The following is a 17,570-nucleotide window of genomic DNA, read 5'->3' on the forward strand; positions in this document are numbered from 1 at the left end:
GGCTAACTGACACAAGGGCTTCTCCTGGATTCCAATGGGGACTATGATTGTGTCCTCAGTGCCCAGTGGGTGACTGCCTCAGGAGGAGCTGCTGCCAGTGTTCTGGGAGCTCTCACAGGGAGCAGAGCAGAAAGATAATTTGTTAAGGAGCAAATATGTATTAAGCTGTGCATAACCCAGTGGGGCCTCAGAAGGGAGAGGGAAGGTGAGGGCAGAGTTTCAGATTGAGCAACGCTGGGTTATTGAGCTGAGATCTTATTCTATCCCAATGACCTGGGTCCCTTGTGTCCTTGACCTCTGCTTAATTGTCTTGCTCTTCACTGCCCCCAGTGTACAGTCAGTTTTAGAATCTTTACTCCTGTGCCTAGGCAGTAGTAGATGTTGGATTAAGTAGGGTAGGTTCTCAACTTTACCCAAGATTTTGTGTGTATATGTGCTCAAATGTGTGTGTGTGTGTGTGTGTGTGTGTGTGTGTGTGTGTGTGTGTGTGTGTATGTATACTATGGGTATATGTATGTGTGTCCCTGGATGCTAGGAGAGATTGTCAGAACCCCTGAAGCTTGAATTTCAGGAAGCTGTGAGTGCCCAACATGGATGCTTGGAACAAAATTCAAATCCTTCGAAGGGGCAGTATGCTGAGCCAGCTCTCCAGCCCTTGAACCTCTATCTATCCCCACCCCCTTTCCAGCCCTTCGTGACTATGACTCTATTCTATTCTAATGAGGGTGACTTAGATTCACTACAAATGAATGAGAACATGTAGCATTTGTCTTTCTGGCTCAGGCTAATTTTACTTACTGTATTGTCTTCTCGTTAACACCTATGCTGGTGCAAATGACATGGTTTCATTCTTATTACCAAATACTATTCCACATCTTCTATTCATGGATATATCTCAGATGCTTTAAACACTCACCTGTTACAAGTGCTCTGGGCTGGCTTTGCTTTAGGTGTCATAAATACTACTGTCATAAGTGTGGAGGTGCAAGCATCTTTCCCCTTCCTTGGACAATAGCGTCATCTGTCTTGGACACCAGCAGAGCTGGAGGATGCTATAATAGCTTTATTTTTAGTTTCCCATAACGTCTGTAGTAAGTTATATCCCCTCAGCTGTGCATGAGCCCCTTCTCCATCTCAACCTTAGTGGCTATGGTTTGCCCAACAATGCCCACTTCACTAAGGGTAAGGATATCCCATGGTAGCTTTACTTGTGTTTCCCTGGATGAGAGAGACTGAGCATTTGTTCATAGGTTTGTTGACTTTCTCTCTGTTTGGCTCTACAGTCCATTTTTTAAGTTACATTGTTTTTGTGGTGTTCAGTTTTCTGAGTTATGTATTGTGGATGTGGCTCCCATTGGAAGAATAGCTGACAGACACTCTCCACACTCTAGGCTGCTTGTCTCCTTGGCTTTATAGATGCTTCTTCTTAAAATAAAGTTTTATTGGATATTTTGTTTATTTACATTTCAAATATTATCCCCCTTCCCAGCTTTCTCTCTGAAAACCTCCCATCCCATCCCCTTGCCCCTACCTCCAAAAGGGTTCTCCCCCCACCAAACTACTCTTGTCCCACCATCCTAGCATTCCCCTACACTGGGTCATTGAGCTTTCACAGGACCAAGGGCCTCCCCTCCCTTTGATGCCCAACAAGGCCATCCTCTGCTACATATGCAGCTGGAGCCATGGGCCCCTCCATGTGTACTCTTTGGTTGGTGGTTTAGTCCCTGGGAGCTCTGGAGAGGGGTCTGGTTGGTTGATATTGTTGATTTTCCTATGGGGTTGCAAACCCCTTCTGTTCCTTCAGTCCTTTCTCTAATCCTCCACTGGGCATCCCATTCTCAGTTCAATGGTTGAGGCATTTGCCTCTGTTTTTTGTTAGGCTCTGGCAGAGCCATCCAGGAGACAGCTATATCAGGCTCCTGTCAGCATGCACTTCTTGGCATTCACAATAGTGTCTGGGTTTGGTGGCTATATAGTGGAGTGGATCCCCTGGTGAGGCACTTTCTGGATGGCCTTTCCTTCAGTCTCTGCTCCACTCTGTCCCTGTATTTCCTTTAGACAGGAGTAATTAAAATTTTGAGAAGGGTGGGTGACCCCATTCCTCAACTGGGGACCATGCCTAATCTCTGGATATGGTCTCTACAGGTTCTCTCTCCCCTTTGTTGGGGATTCAGCTAATGTCATCCCCGTCGGGTCCTGGAAGCCTTTTGCTTTCCTGGCATCTGGGACTTTCTGGTGGCTAACTGTGTTTCCCATTCCTCATTGCTACACACCTCTGTTCAATTTCCTGACCCTCTGTACATCTCCCCTCTCTCCTCCCACATCTGAGCCTGCCCCTCTTTTTCCTCTCCCCCTCCTCTCTCCACTTAAGCCAGCACCATTTCTTGACTATGCTGTCTTTTTTCCCACTGGATGGTTTTAGCTTTTGTCAAAGATCAAGTAATTGTAGGTGTGGGTTTCATTTCTGAGTTTTCAATTCTATTCTATTGATCTACATTCCTCTTTCTGTACCAATACCATGCAGTTTTTTTTATCATTATTGCTCTGTAATATAGCTTGAGGTCAGGGATGGTGATTCTCCCAGAAGTTCTCTTATTGTTGAGAATAGTTTTCAGTATCCTGGATTTTTGTTGTTTCAAATGAATTTGAGAATTGCTCTTTCTATCTCTGTGAAGAATTGGGTTTGAATTTTAATGGGGATTGCATTGCATTGAATCTGTAGATTGCTTTTGGCAAGATGGACATTTTTACTAATTCTGCTGATTCATGAGCATGGGAGATCTTTCCATCTTCTGAGATCTTTTTCAATATCTTTCTACAGAGACCCGAAGCTCTTGTCATACAGATCTTTTACTTGCTTGGTTAGGTCACATCAAGAAATTTTATATTATTTGTAACTATTATGAAGGGTGTCATTTCCCTAATTTCTTTTTATCCTTTGAATAGAGGAAGAGTACTGATTTGTTTGACTTAATTTTATATCTAGCCACTTTGCTGAAGTTTATCAGCTAAAAGAGTTTTCTGGTGGAATTTTTGGGGTCACTTAAGTATACTATCATATCATCTGCAAATAGTGATATTTTAACTTCATTCTTTCCAATTTATATTCATTTGACCTTTCGTTGTCTGACTGCTTTGGCTAGAACTTCAAGTACTATGTTAAATAGATGGGGAGAGAGTGGGTAGCCTTGTCTAGTCCCTGATTTTAGTGGAATTGCTTCAAATTTCTCTCCATTTAGCTTGATGTTGGCTACCGGTTTGCTGTATACTGCTTTACTATATTTAGGTATGGGCCTTGAATTCCTGTTCTTTCCAAGACTTTTATCATGAAGGGCTGTTGAATTTTGTCAAATGCTTTTTTAGCGTCTAATGAGATAATCATGTGGTTTTCCCCCCTTTGAGTTTGTTTATACAGTGGATTATGTTGATGGATTTCCATATATTGAACCATCTCTGCATCCCTGGAATGAAGCCTACTTGATCATGGTGAATGATTGTTGTTATGTATTCTTGGATTTGGTTTGCGAGAATGTTATTGAGTATTTTTCATCAATATTCATAAGGGAAATTGGTCTGAAGTTCTCTTTCTTTGTTGGGTCTTTGTGTGGTTTTGGTATCAGAGTAACCGTGGCTTCATAGAATGAATTAGGTAGTGTTCCTTCTGTTTATATTTTGTAGAAAAATTTGAAGAGTATTGGAATTGGGTCTTCATTGAAGGTCTGATAGAGTTCTGCACTAAACTCATCTGGTCCTGGGCTTTTTTGGTTGGGAGACTTTTAATGACTGCATCTATTTCTTTAGGACTTCTGGGACCGTTTGGATGGTTTATCTGAACCTGATTTAACTTTGCTACCTGGTATCTGTCTAGAAAATTATATATCCAGATTTTTCAGTTCTGTTGAGTATAGGCTTTTGTAGTAGGATCTGATAATTTTTTTAATTTCTTTGGTTTCTGTTGTTATGTCTCCCTATTCATTTCTGATTTTGTTAATTTGGATACTGTCTCTGTGCCCTCTGGTTAGTCTGACTAAAGCTTTATCTATCTTGTTGATTTTCTCAAAGAACCAGTTTCTGGTTTTGTTGATTCTTTGTATAGTTCTCTTTGTTTCTATTTGGTTGATTTCAGCCCTGAGTTTGATTATTTCCTGCCATCTACTCCTCTTGGTTATATTTGTTTCTTTTTTTTCTAGAGCTTTTGGATGCGTTGTTTAGCTGCTAGTGTATGCTTTCTTCAATTTCTTTTGGAGGCACTCAGAGCTATGAGTTTTCCTCTTAGCACTGCTTTCATTGTGTCCCATAAGTTTGGGAATGTTGTACCTTCATTTTCATTAATATCTAAAATGTCTTTAATTTCTTTCTTTTTTTTCTTCTCTGACCCAATTATCATTGAGTAGAGAGTTGTTCATCTTCCATGTGAATGTGGGCTTTCTGTTGTTTTTGTTACTATTGAAGACTGTTGTGATCTGACAGGATGCATTAGATTATTTCAATCTTCTTGTATCTGTTGAGGCTTTTATTGTAACCAATTATATGGTCAGTTTTGGAGAAGGTACCATGAGGTGCTGAGAAGAAGGTATATTCTTTTGTTTAGGATGAAATGTTCTAAAGATATCTGTTAAATCCATTTAGTTCATAACTTCTGTTAGTTTCACTGTGTCTCTGTTTAGTTTTTCTTTCCATGATCTTTCCTTGGTAAGAATGGGGTGTTAAAATTCTCCCACTATTATTATGTGAAGTTCAATGTGCACTTTGAATTTTACTGAGGTTTCTTTTTTGATATTTTTTGTCAAAAATTGATTTTATTTGATATTAAGATGGCTACACCAGCTTGTTGTTTCTTCGGACCATTTGCTTGAAATATTTTTTCCAGCCTTTTACTCTGAGGTAGTGTCTGTCATTCTCATTGAGGTGTGTTTCCTGTATACAGCAAAATCCTGGGTCTTGTTTATATATCCTGTCTATTAGTCTATGTCTTTTAATTGGGGAATTGAGTCCATTGATGTTAAGAGATATTAAGGACCAGTGCTTGTTGCTTCCTGTGATTTTCATTGTTAGAAGTGGAATTAAGTTTGTGTGGGTCTCTTCTTTTGGGTTTGTTGAAAGAAGATTACTTTCTTGCTTTTTCTTGGGATTAGTTACCCTCCTTGTTTTGGAGTTTTCCATCTATTATCTTTTGTAGGGCTGGATTTGTGGAAAGATATTGTTTAAATTTGGTTTTGTCAAAGAATATCTTGGTTTTTTACCTTTTAAATGCTTCTTAGTCTGATAGAGACCCACATGTCTCCTTTTCCTTTTGTCTGGGCTTTTGGTGTCTTGTCTAAAACTAGCAATTGCCTTTACTGCTCAATATCTTGAGGGCTTCTCTGCCTTCTTGCTGTCATAATTTCAGGCTTATTATCAGGACTTAATCCATTTTCAGTTGACTTTGTAGGGAGAGAAGGGGATCGAATTTCTTTGGCATATATAAAACTAACCTGGCCACCAGCTTATCAATGACACTGTTTTCTCTCTATTTTACATGTTTGGCACCTTAGTTGAAAATCAGGTGGCTGTTTGATCATAGATTAATTTCTGTGCTCTCTGATCTATTCCATGGGCCTTTGTGTTGGGCTTTCAGCAAACACCATGCTGTTAGAATCGCGATGGCTTTACAGTTAGTGAGTTAGCCAGCTAGTTCCTGCATCTGTCCATCCTGGGTCTCATAGGCTAGGCTAGATGAAATGTATTATGTAGCTCAAGTGGGCCTTGAACTCACAGTCCTCCTGCCTCAGCTTCCCAAGTGATGGGTTTGTAGCTGAACACACCCAGCTTTGCAGTGTGTTTTGGATGGAGGTATTTTCTTCAAGATTGCTTTGATTATTCTTCAACTTATACAAACATCAGGTTTTTTCCAAAATTCCTATAAAGAAGGGTTTCACACATGCTGGCTTAGAACTCACTGTGTAACTCAGGCTGACCTTGAATTTGTGGCACTTTTTTCTGTCCTGGCTTCCCATGATTTGGGATTACAGGTGCGAACCATCACCCTTGGCTGGATGGGACAGCTTTCTTAATTTCTGTGACAGAATGCTCATTACTGTGGTATAAAAATGGTGCTAGCTTTTGTGTATTGGGTTTTCTGTCTTGTCACTTTACTGGAATTTGTTTGTAAGTTCTAACAGTTTTTCTTTTTTTTTTTGAAATTGATATTTTAGTTCAGCATACACAGTGATGGGCTTCATCTGGCAGCTGCTTGGCAGTTCGGTTTATCTCCACATAAAATCACACCATCTGCACAAGTGCCTAATTTAACCTGTCTTCACTTCCTCTCACTCAGCTGCTCCTGCTAAGACTTCAATGCTGAGTTAGATAGGAGCATGGCATGGACATCCCTGCCTTGCCCTGATCTCAGAGAAAGTGCAGGGAGCTTCTCCCTAGCTAGTGTGGCATGGCTATGGGCTTTCCGCCTATTGCTTTTACTGTCTTGAGGTGTGCTCTGTCTGTACCGTTTGTAGAAAGATTCTCTTTGCATAAGGGTTGTTGAAGTAGCTTTTGTAGGGACAGCTTTATTTCTTTTTAAGGTGACAAGTTCCATTGGATTGATGTTTTTGCATTGGCTGGAGTGCCTTTGTGATGTTGCTGGTTTTGACTGATGTCAGCATGCCTATGGGGGCTCTAGTAGTAGAGACTATAAGGATCCCGTTGTGTCTCTGTGGAGGACATGAGGTCTCATAAGAACATAAGGACACAAGGTCTTCAGGCTCCACAGAGCCAAGCCCTGATGGCACTTGGGACTCTGATGGCTGCTGCCATCTTGGAGGTATGAGATTGGATTTTCTCCAGAACTCCTAGAGTAAGTGCAGGTGGTTGACACCAATGGTGGTAATACCTGTAGCCATGACCCCTGTAGTTGACATAAGATTCTTAGGATAGACATGGGAAATGCTTCAGTCAGGGGCACTAGCAGTCACATGGTAGTGTGGGAACATCTTCAGCTCTACAGGGTGGGCCCTGGTGCTGCTGTATATATTGTATACATTGGTGAGTCTGCTATACTGGAAACTATGGTTTGAGGTTTGGGAACACAGAGGGGTCCTTCGTAAGGCCCAATGGGGCGACTACAGTTGGTGCTTGTGCTTGTGGCACTGGAAGCTATGTTCATGGAGTTTAGGGTCTAGATGCATTCTCCAGACCCCAGCAGTGGCAATGGGGCATGTAATACATAGTGGTGTAGCCATCAGCACTATTTGCCTCCAGAATTTTCCACCTCCTCCAAGGAGAACTTCGTAGCCATTGAGCAATTAGTTTTTCCTGATTCCTCCAGCCTTCCAGCCTCAGAACTCTAGTCTTCGCTATCATTGGGAATCTGTCTACTCTAGATCATCCCTAAATATGGAATCTTACAGCGTCTGTCCCTTTTGGTGGCTGATTTTTCTTAGAATGAGGGTTAAAGTTTTTTTCATGTTGTAGCATGTGTCAGAGCTGACTTCTCCCATGGTGACCAGACCCATGTTATGGATAAGCCACTATTTATCTCTATTTATATGTGTATCGTGGGTTGGTTAGTACCTTGGCCAGTTAGTTTGTCCACTTCAAGGTTGCTTCCAAGACCCTAGGAACCCAAAGTGTACCTAGGATGGACCACCTGCCCCTTTGTGGCCAGTGAGGGGTGCTGAGGCTGCAGGTGGCTAACCTCAGGTGTCTGAGAAGCACAGGATGAGCCTTTTCTTCCCAAGGTGACTGCAGCATTTCCTGCCCTCCCATAGCTATGGGAGGGTTATGCTATGTTAACTGGGATCTCCCAGGAACATAACTCATCATTGGATTAGACATCAATGTTTAGCTGGAACTGAGGCCTGACCTTGAAATTTTACATGGCTCAGGATGGGACCACAGGTTCCCCATCGTCTTAGCCGGATGGTCTGGGGCAGCCTATGTCAAATGGTTTCTGTCTCTGTGATAGAAACCCCACTGAGAAGTTATACATTCTTCCTGTAGTCTCATCAAGGTTCCACTCTGATCTCCTGCCACAGCCTGCACTTTAACCTGTGCCTCTCGCCTGTGAGAAGCCACTGTGCCTCTCATCAGAATGACCCTGTGCTTCAGAAGAGGGCAGATGTCCGCCATGCTGTCTGTCACCCTTCTACTCAACCCAGTCCCACCCAGAAGACTGGCGTGGGGAGCAGCTGTCCTGTAGCATGTCTTTCCATTGTTCTTCACTGAAACCAGTGTGAATGTTGGGAACTTTGTGATTGAGAGTATAATTCCTTGGCCCTCCTTCCAGTGTGAGCCTGTCCCTCGGCTGGTCTGTGTGGCCTCAGGAGCGCTTGGCAGAAGCCATTCTGGGTAACCTGCCTCTGCTCTCATCACTAGGAAATTAATGAAACCCACTGTTCCCTCTTCTGGCTGCAAGATAATATTCTGGTCCCTGCCCCAGTCTCCCTGGAGGCACAGGGTTATTCATGATGACTTTTCTTTTTCAGAACAGTTAATCTGGACAGCCTGGTGCTCCAGCAGGTGCTAGAGAGCAGGAACGAGGTCCTGTGCGTGCTGACGCAGAAGATCGTGACAACACAGAAGTGTGTGATTTCTGAGCACGTGCAGTCGGAGGAGACGTGCGGAGGCATGGTGGGGATCCAGACCAAGATTGTGCAGGTGCCACACCTCAGCATGGAGGACGTTTCTCACTGGCCCCTTTTCTAGTGTCTTCCTCAGTCAGAACTCTTCCTGTAGAGAGTTAGGGATGGGACGGACTCATGCTGGCTCTAGTAAACAAGACATCCCTGGATCATGTGACTAAGCTCTGAGCCATCTGGCCTCAGTCACTGCGAAGTGTGCTGTTGTGAGCAACCCTCCTTCCTGGAAAGTCAAGGCTTCTTCCTCTAGGAGCTGGTGGCTCCAGGCTTTATTCAGGTTTATTACAATGCACGTAAAGAGCTCTTCTGGTCTGGATCTCATCAGATCATGTCGGTTGTGTCTATTTCTTCGTCTGTGGCGATAGAACTCTCGTGGCCAGCGGGGCCTGGGCTCAGCACTGCCCTTTGTGGATGTAGAGCGCTGCCTTTAAGGACGTTGTTTAGTCAGGCACCAGTCAGGCCAGGAACAAGAAAATTTGTCTGTCTGTTTATGATTTACCGTCTTGTCCAGATTCCAAGCTGATCCAGGGATGTTCTAAAATGAGAGAAATAGGCAGTCATCTGCTTAAACTGCTTCCCCTCAGCTGGCCACAGGGCTTATAATCTTCTTGGTAGTTTCCTCTTGGTAGTTGGCACTGGCTTTTTCTAGAAGACTCAGGAGGGCTGTATTTGGAAGTGGCCTGCGTGAGGCATGGTGTAAGTCTACAGCCATGCCGGGTTGGCTGGTGAGTAGGCTCGACAGAGAGGGGAGAGGGGGCCTGATGGAGGTGGCTTCAGCTTGCCCTGTTGACACTTCTGCCCATGGTCACCCCCTGCTAAAGGTCTGGTCCTGTGAGTTGGAGCCCAGCTGCTACTGTTTCTTGATTCGAATACTTGGATAGGGGCAGATGGCTAAGCTGTGTTGTCTGTCTCCAGTGTTTGGCCAACAAATAGATCTCCAGCTTCCCGTCCCTGAGGTACTACAGGAAGGGCTCTTTCCTGCTTGACACCCCAGCCCTGACCAGCCATCTTCCTTCTGTCTGTTTCCCAGAGCCTTCCCCACGGCCTTATCTGTGCACAGAGCACCATCCATGGGTGTGTGAATGTCTCAATGAGGACTTCCCAGACAACCTTTAATCCTGTTGGGATTTTCCCTGAGATTTCAGAGTTGTTACTTGAACCGGGAGAAGTTTTATCTTATCTGCAGTCATATATCACTTAGCTGTGCTCCGAGTTCCACAGTACTTGGTGATTTTGTTAGTGGTGATGTCATAGTGGAGAGTTAATCACACAGGCCTGGATGTCTGCAGAGTCATGGTGTACCCGAGGGATGCCGAGAACCTGAGATGCATGAGGCTACTGCCAGCCTAACTCAGCACACTTCCTTCCTTCCTTCCTTCCTTCCTTCCTTCCTTCCTTCCTTCCTTCCTTCCTGCCTGCCTGCCTGCCTGCCTGCCTGCCTGCCTGCCTGCCTGCCTTTCCTACCTCCTTCCTGCCTGCCTGCCAGCCAGCCTGCCTTTCCTCCCTCCCTCTGTACCTCCCTCCCTCCTTCCTCTCTTACTTCCTTTAAAAACTGTTCTCTAAAATACTGTAAAATGTAATATTATAGATGTAGTCTAGTGTACATGAGCCCATGGCATAGTCACTTATAACAATCTGGTGTTCCATGCTGACAGTGACTGTAGGTACACAGGGGGCCTGTTTGCAGCATCACCACAGACATGAGTGATGCCTTCTGCAGTGACAGCAGAGTACACGTGATGGCACTAGGAGATAGGAATATTTTGGTTCCGTTAATCACAGTGCTGTGGGTTGTTGCCAAAGCATAGCTCTGGGGTACAGCTTCCTACTTCATGCTCTGGCACCTTAACCATGCCACCAGATCCCAGTGCCAGCTCTCTCCTCCTCCTTCCTTAGCTCTGTGGACATTTCCCAGCATTCTTAGGGGGCTAGACATAGAAGTGGCAGGAAGAAGCCAGAAGTGCCTGAGTATACAAGCAGGAACATGCTCTTGCCCACAGGTATCAGCAATGGAGGACGGGACGATCACCACGGACACCAATGTTATGCTGGAGATCCCTGCTGCCACCACCATTGCCTATGGCATCATGGAGCTGTATGTGAAAAAGGACGGCCAGTTTGGTGAGTCCTCATGAAGTATGCCCTGGTAGGAAGAGAGAGGACAGGGTAGCATAGGAATGTCAGAGTGTCTAGGATCTGATTTTGGGCAGTAGGAGGCACTGGGGAGTTGGGTGAGGGGAGCCAGGGGCTTCATGCACATCCTGCTCCTCAGGTGTCACTGAGCCACGGGAGGAACATGGGCTCTGTGCCATCCAGACCTCCTGTGCAGCTGTTGAGTCTTCCCCAGCTTAAGGCCCCATGGAGTGACTTTTTCTTGCCGTGATAAAGTACCACGACTAGACAACTAATAGAAGAAAGGATTTGTTTGGGCTTACAGACCTAGAGGGCTGGAAGGCCATCTTGTTGGGGAAGCAGCAGACAAGATGGCAGGAACAGGGTACTGAGATCTCACATCCTTGACTGGAAGCATGAAGCAGAGGGAACTGATAGTGGAGTAACTCTCGCAGCCCACTTCCAGTGACATCCCGTGGCAAGGCTACACCCTCTAAACCTCCCCACACAACACCACCAACTGAGGAACAAATGTTGAAGATACGGAGAACATTTTTCATGTAAGGCACCACAGGACACCTGCTCAGAAGTGAGTGAGAGTCCCTGGTGTGTCCTGGTGGGGTTAAGTTAGCTGAGATTAGGAACCACCCTGGACAGTGGAAGTCATCGACCACCCTGAGCTGTTAACATTATCCTCCTCGTGGTGAGCCCACCACCCCCAACATGAAACCCATATTGCAACTGGACCTTGCTCTGGGGATCATAAGTGCCATTGCTATTGGTAGAAGAAAATAAGGGTTGTCCTTTCTTACTTTCTGCTTACTCTAGATCGATGGTTCTCATCCTGTGGGGTAAGACCCCTTTAAGGGTTGAATGACCCTTTCACAGGGGTTGCCTAGGACCATCAGAAAGCACTGATATATACAAAATGATTCATAGCAGTAGCAAAATTACAGTTATGAAGTAGCAATGAAAATAGTTTTACAGTTGGGGGTCACCACAACAGGAGGAACTGTATTAAAGGGTCAGCATTAGGAAGGCTGAGAAGCACTGCTCTAAATGCTCAAGGCCCCTCCCTTCCTGTTCCCAATGAGATTGCTACCTCACTGCTTTGTGGGAGCAAGAATGGGTAAAGGTAGCATCACAAACTGTTGTTAACCTTTCTGGGTAGCATAATGGCTTTGTCCACTAAAAAAAAATAAAAGAAAGACATCTGTCTGTTGGAAGTTTCTTCTGAAGTGTCACAGATGAATAATCTGCTTGTGGTTTGCTTCCAAAATGGCATCAGGGAATGTATGTGGTGTGAGTGGGGAAAAGGAGGAAGGCCTGGGTGACAGTTGCTGAGACTGACAGATGAGCAGCTTGGTCCTTGTAACTGTGCACTCTTGGTAGTGTGACCTTTGCCCTAGAGAATAGGCTACATGTATGTCTGTTTGTCACTCTCTCATTTATCTTTCTTTAAAAAAAGATTTATTTATTATATTATGTATGTGAGTACACTGTTGCTGTCTTCAGACACACCAAAGAGGGCATTGGATCCCATTACAGATGGCTGTGAGCCACCATGTGGTTGCTGGGAATTGAACTCAGGACCTCTGGAAGAGCAGTCAGTGCTCTTAACCGCTGAGCCATCTCTCCAGCCTCCTCCCATCTCTCTTGATGGAGGGGTGAGGTGAGCTGGCCTCCTGTAAAACTGTATTGGCTCTCAGGAAGCCCATGCAACCTACCTCAGTGCTCGGTTGCAAAGGTGGGAACTAAGGCACATCCAAGGGTCTGAACAAGCATGGAACAAAACCCTGAGCCTCCCGCACTAGTTTGTCCATTGGCCAAAGAGAAGCCTGTATTTTGGGGCGTGGACATGATTTACTTAAGGAGACAGTAAGAGAAGATGTCAGTTTTAAGAAACTGATCAAGAATGCCAGGTAAGGGAAACCTGAGCTGCTAAGAGCACATGGGTGGTGACTATATCCTGGTTTGCAGCGTTTGCATTAGAGAGGGAGGGAGGAAGACAGAGAGAAAGAGTGAGAGAGAAGGGAGGGGGAGGGGGAATGGGGAGAGAGAGAGAGAGAGAGAGAGAGAGAGAGAGAGAGAGAGAGAGAGAGAGAGAGTCAGAGTCTTATGTGGCCCAGGATGGCATTGGACTGGCTATATTGATGAGGATGGCCTTGAACTAACCCCTTATCCCCCTACCTCTACCTCCAAATACTGGAGTCTCAGGTTTAGGCTACCACACCCAGAACCCTCTGTTACTTTCTTCTCTGCCTCCTTCTTTTCCTCCCTCCCTCCTTCCTCCTCCTTACCCTCTTCCTCTTCTATTTGCTTCCAAGCACACCTGAAGGGGATCGGATTGTTTCTAGTGCCTGCGTATGATAGGCAGTGTTCATGTCATATGTATAGCTCAGTCCAGCCGGGGCAGATGCTTCAGGGGCCTCTCAGGTAGGGTCGACTGAAGGTCACTCTGTTATTTTCACCTGCTTTCTTGAGGCTCCGTTGGTGAACACCATAAATATCCAAGAGCACAATAGTATGATAGACTACTAACTGTGGTTAACCACCATCAAACTAATTTACCCAGCCAGCACGTCACATAATTGGTGTTGGGGGAGGTGGAGGGGGGTGGCGCCTACATTGCAGTTATATTAGTTTTAGTTGAGAGCTTTATAAATGGTTACCCTTGTTTATTTGTGTTTGTGTGTTATGTGAGTGTGTGTGTATGTGAGTGTGTGTGTTATGTGAGTGTGTGTGTTATGTGAGTGTGTGTGTGTATGTGTGTGCGTGCGTGCACACACATGCATGCCATGGCCTGCTTGTGGAGGTCAGAGAACACCTTGTGAGAATCAGGTTTCACCTTCCACTTTGTGGGTCCTGGGTACCCAATTCACGCTCCTCATTAGTCTTGGTGGCAATCCCTTACTCACTGAGTCACTTTACTGTCCCATGTTTGTTGAGCATTCAATAACCTCACAGGCTAAAGTCCACAAGACCCTGGTAACACAGCCAAGTCTTCTTCCTCCTATCCAGCTGAGACTGTGTGTCCTGCCCCATCCTCACTCCATTTCTCAGCCACAGGGAACAGAATGGCTGCTTTGCATTCCTTCCGGGAGAGCAGCACCCTTCAGGGTTGGCGTGAGCAAGGGAGCTTGGTGTCTGCCTTTCTGTGTCTGACCTGTGCTCCCCACACAGTATCTCCTGGGTTCATCCATGTTGTCCTACGCGATGGGATTTTATTTATTCAGAGGCTGAGTCAGATTCCTTTATGTAAATGGACCATGTTTTCTTGATCTGCTCATCTGTTGTTGAGCATGTAGGTTGATTCTAAGTCAGTTATCACGCAGTATTGCTGCCGCTGCGGGGCTCTCTCAGTTTATTTTGCTGATGTTATTGGGTTTAGATTATTTTATTTTCTGTGTGTGCTTGGCCTGTGTGCATATATATGCACACCTGTGTGCCTGGCATCTCAGGATTGCAGAGGGAGCGTCAGAGTGAGGGATGGTTGAGAACAACCCACGTGGGTACTGGGGAGCCAAACCCAGGTCAGCTGAGCCAGCTCTCCAGTCCTGTCAGCCTGGTCTTGAAGGAGTGAATTCAGTCAAGGGACAGAACATTGGAGCAGATGCTCACTTAACAAAGCAACAGAAGAGCAGAGCAAAGCAACGCCCGCAGGGGTGAGAGTGGGTGTCCCTGGGTGGGGAGCCTGTCCAGGGGTGCTGGGGCGGGGTTAAACAAGTTTTTATGATTATTTATTGAGTGGCTTATTTATGAGGTCCAAAATCACAGTGGACCAGATCTTCCCCTCAAGGTATTTCTTCCCATAATTCCTACAAAAGGGGGAGGGGCTGGCAGGCTGACAAGCCGTAATGTTAGTAGTGATGCTGTGGTGACCTTGAGTCTTGAGGATGCTGAGCCTGATATGGATGGATGTCCTGTTGCCTCCCTTCTGCTAACATAGGAAGGACCTACTGACCTACTTCAGCTTCAACGATGTTTATGAACAAAGGACATTCCAGCTGTGGGGGTGGGGGTGAGGGACATGGCTACTAAGATATGGCCACATTATCCTAGGTGACCTCACGTCTAAGTCCTTGCCTGAGCTGGTCTGGGGTGGTTGGCACTAGGTGATGGCTCGTTAGAAGCTGTCTTTTTCTCAGTGTAGGCTGTTGGGGTTAGACACAGGGTATGGGAAAGGGCCACAGCACCTTTCAGGAGGGATGGGGTTGCTTGGTAGGATTCCTCCAGAGCCTGCTAAGACTTGCTTCCTGGTTTCTCTCAGAGCCCTGTCCTTTCTCTCCCTGGCCAGGCTGTATCTCATGCTCAGCTGCCATCCATTTCCTTCTCATTCCCAGGGCTCCCATCTCCATGGCTTAACCCTAGCATCTATGTTTAACCCACACACTTGTTTCTGTAACAGCATTAGCATTAGTTCCATTGATGATTCTCACAGTTGGGTATATTAGAGGACAGAACTTCCTCATAACTGAAACTTGGGGTCCTTTAGCCAGTGTGTTCCCATTTCCTCTACCTCGTAGGCCTTAACCATCACTGTTTTTCCCCAATTCTGTGAGATTTACTAATCTAGATTCTACAAATGGATGTGAGCACACAGTGTTGTCTTTCTGTTTCTGGGGTTTAATATTCTCTAGATCCACATATGGGTTTCTTTTTTCAAGAATGAGTAATATTCCATTATGTGCATGTAACTGCATTTTAAAATTCAATTCTGTGACTGTGTCATTTCTCAAAGGTCCTTTGCAAATGGGGCCCATGTGAGGATTTGGCTATGAACTCTGGGAGGATCCTTGGCTGGAGGCCAGGAAAAAGCTCTTTTCTGCCTAGCTGCCTACAGCTCATTTGAGGTAGCTGTTTTTCCCAGGGATGTCTTTTGCCTTTTATGCTTTCTGAATTCTGCTGTCTCCCTCAGCCCCCATCCCTGTCTTTGGTTCATTTCCCATGTCCTGGCCTTAGGGGCAGCCTCTGTCCTCTGTGGAGCGTCTACCTTTGCGTGTTGTGGCAGGGCCAATAACCACTAAATGGTTCTGCTTCTCTCCCTTCCTTCCCATCTGTACGTCCTGTCACTCTTCACATGGAACCCACAGGCCCTCCTAAGCTTGCTGTAGGGCAGGGCAATTCTGTCAGCCACTCTATGCCTCATCAGACCTTGTGTAAAAACCCTCAAGTGAGCAGACATGGTGACATGTGTCCGAAATCCCAGCACTTGTGAGGCTGAGGCAGGAGGATCTGGGGTTAGAGATTAGCCTGGGCTACACAGTAAAACTGTTAGATTTTCCTGTTGCTGTGGCAAAACATTGACCAAAGGCAGCTGAAGGAAGAGGTTAATTTGACTTACAGTTCCAGGGAGAGGAGTCCATCATGAAGGGGCAGAGGCATATCAGCAAGTGGCAGGCAAGCCAGCAGGAAGCGGAGATCACATAGGGTGACAGTGTCTCACAGGCTGTAACTCAGAGCCCTCCCCGAGTGACCTTCTTCCTCTAGCAGGACTGCACCTTCCAAACAGTGCCACTAAACTGGGGACCAAACGCTCAAATGCTTTGGGAGTTGTTTCCCATTCAAACCACCCGACTTGGTCTCAAAAACAGATGCAAAGAAGCGAAAGCCTTTTTGGATGTCTTCTACCACAGTCTGATGTAGGTAAAATGAGTCTGAGGTGTGAATGAGCTGTGCTAACCTGTGCCTGGCTTGGGCTTTTCTCCCCACTACAGAATTCTGCCTTCTTCAAGGGAAACATGGTGGCTTCGAGCAGGAGAGGAAAGTAGATTCTGTCTACTTGGACCCCCTGGCCTACAGAGAGTTTGCCTTTCTGGACATGCCAGATGGGGGTCAAGGGATCTCTTCGCAGGATGGGCCACTACGTGTTTTAAAACAAGGTATGGCCTGTGGTTATGGCTAGATAGAGAAGTGGACTCTCTCTCCCAAGTGGTGATCCCCTTGAACCTTCAAGATGCCCTTGGATCTTTGGCTGGGCCCCATCTTGGGTGCTGTGTTTTGGAGAATGGAGTCCCTAGGAGTCAAAGTGGGAAGCCAAAGGATTGCAGCGGTCAGGGGCCTGGCAGTTTTCTTTCCTTGTTTGGAACCTAACTGACTACTGAGAATGGCCAGTAATGTGCAGCGTTAGAGCCCTCAGGATCTGTTATCAGCTTTGATATATTCCAGGCTTCACTACACAGCAGACTGCTCTTTGTCAGCCTGGGAAAAACCATTGAGGTTTCCCACCCACGTGGCAGAGGGCTGCATCTCTGAACTGCCAATGGCAATTTGCCTTGCTCCTCTTAGCGTGTTCCTTTAGAGTTGGTTTGCTGTGCTGGGTGCAGGACAGCAGTGTGCAGTAGGAGCAATTGGGCTAGAAAAGGGGAAGAGTTTAGGAGAAACCAGGGATGCTGTGCCTTGTAAAGCAATTCCTCCCTGGGATTCCTCACTAACCAGAGGATGCTGCTCCTGGCTCAGTACTAGAGGACAGGGTGATGGAGACCCAGGGTTATGGTAGATCCATCCTGGGATAAGAGTTAACTCAACTTGGGGCCATGAAGCTAAGAGTGTGCTGCAGAAATGTGAGGCTACAGTTCTTTTTCTCACTGTGCTGAGCTGGGTCAGCCATCCTCGTTGGCTAGAGTTCCCTGGGCAGCTCAGGATGGTGGCAGGTGTAGCAGGAGGGGTGGGCTGGTCTTTGAGCCCTCAGATTCTAGGCTAACCAAGACAGCTTCTCTCTTCAGGCAAGGGCCGACGAAGACCGAACTGTATTCCCCAGGAGGTTTTGAAGATGTGGCTTGGTTCTGTGTCCAGCCTGTAGGGTGTTCAGCAATTGTTTCCTAGACCTCCATCAGCGAGGCT

The 17,570-nt window shown here is 46.0% G+C and overlaps 1 protein-coding gene across 1 annotated transcript in view; it reads left to right on the forward strand.

Annotated features, from left to right (window-relative positions):
• The window catches only part of Gsdme (gasdermin E), a 57,059-nt gene that overhangs the window by 25,053 nt on the left and 14,436 nt on the right, over positions 1–17,570 (forward strand). The window contains exons 4-6 of the mRNA XM_032906538.1: positions 8,463–8,634; positions 10,616–10,736; positions 16,445–16,609. Of these exons, the coding sequence (XP_032762429.1) occupies positions 8,463–8,634; positions 10,616–10,736; positions 16,445–16,609 (458 nt within the window). The remainder of the gene's footprint in view (positions 1–8,462; positions 8,635–10,615; positions 10,737–16,444; positions 16,610–17,570) is intronic.

The sequence above is a fragment of the Rattus rattus genome, chromosome 6, assembly GCF_011064425.1.
Source record: "Rattus rattus isolate New Zealand chromosome 6, Rrattus_CSIRO_v1, whole genome shotgun sequence".
NCBI classification, from domain to species: Eukaryota; Metazoa; Chordata; class Mammalia; order Rodentia; family Muridae; genus Rattus; species Rattus rattus.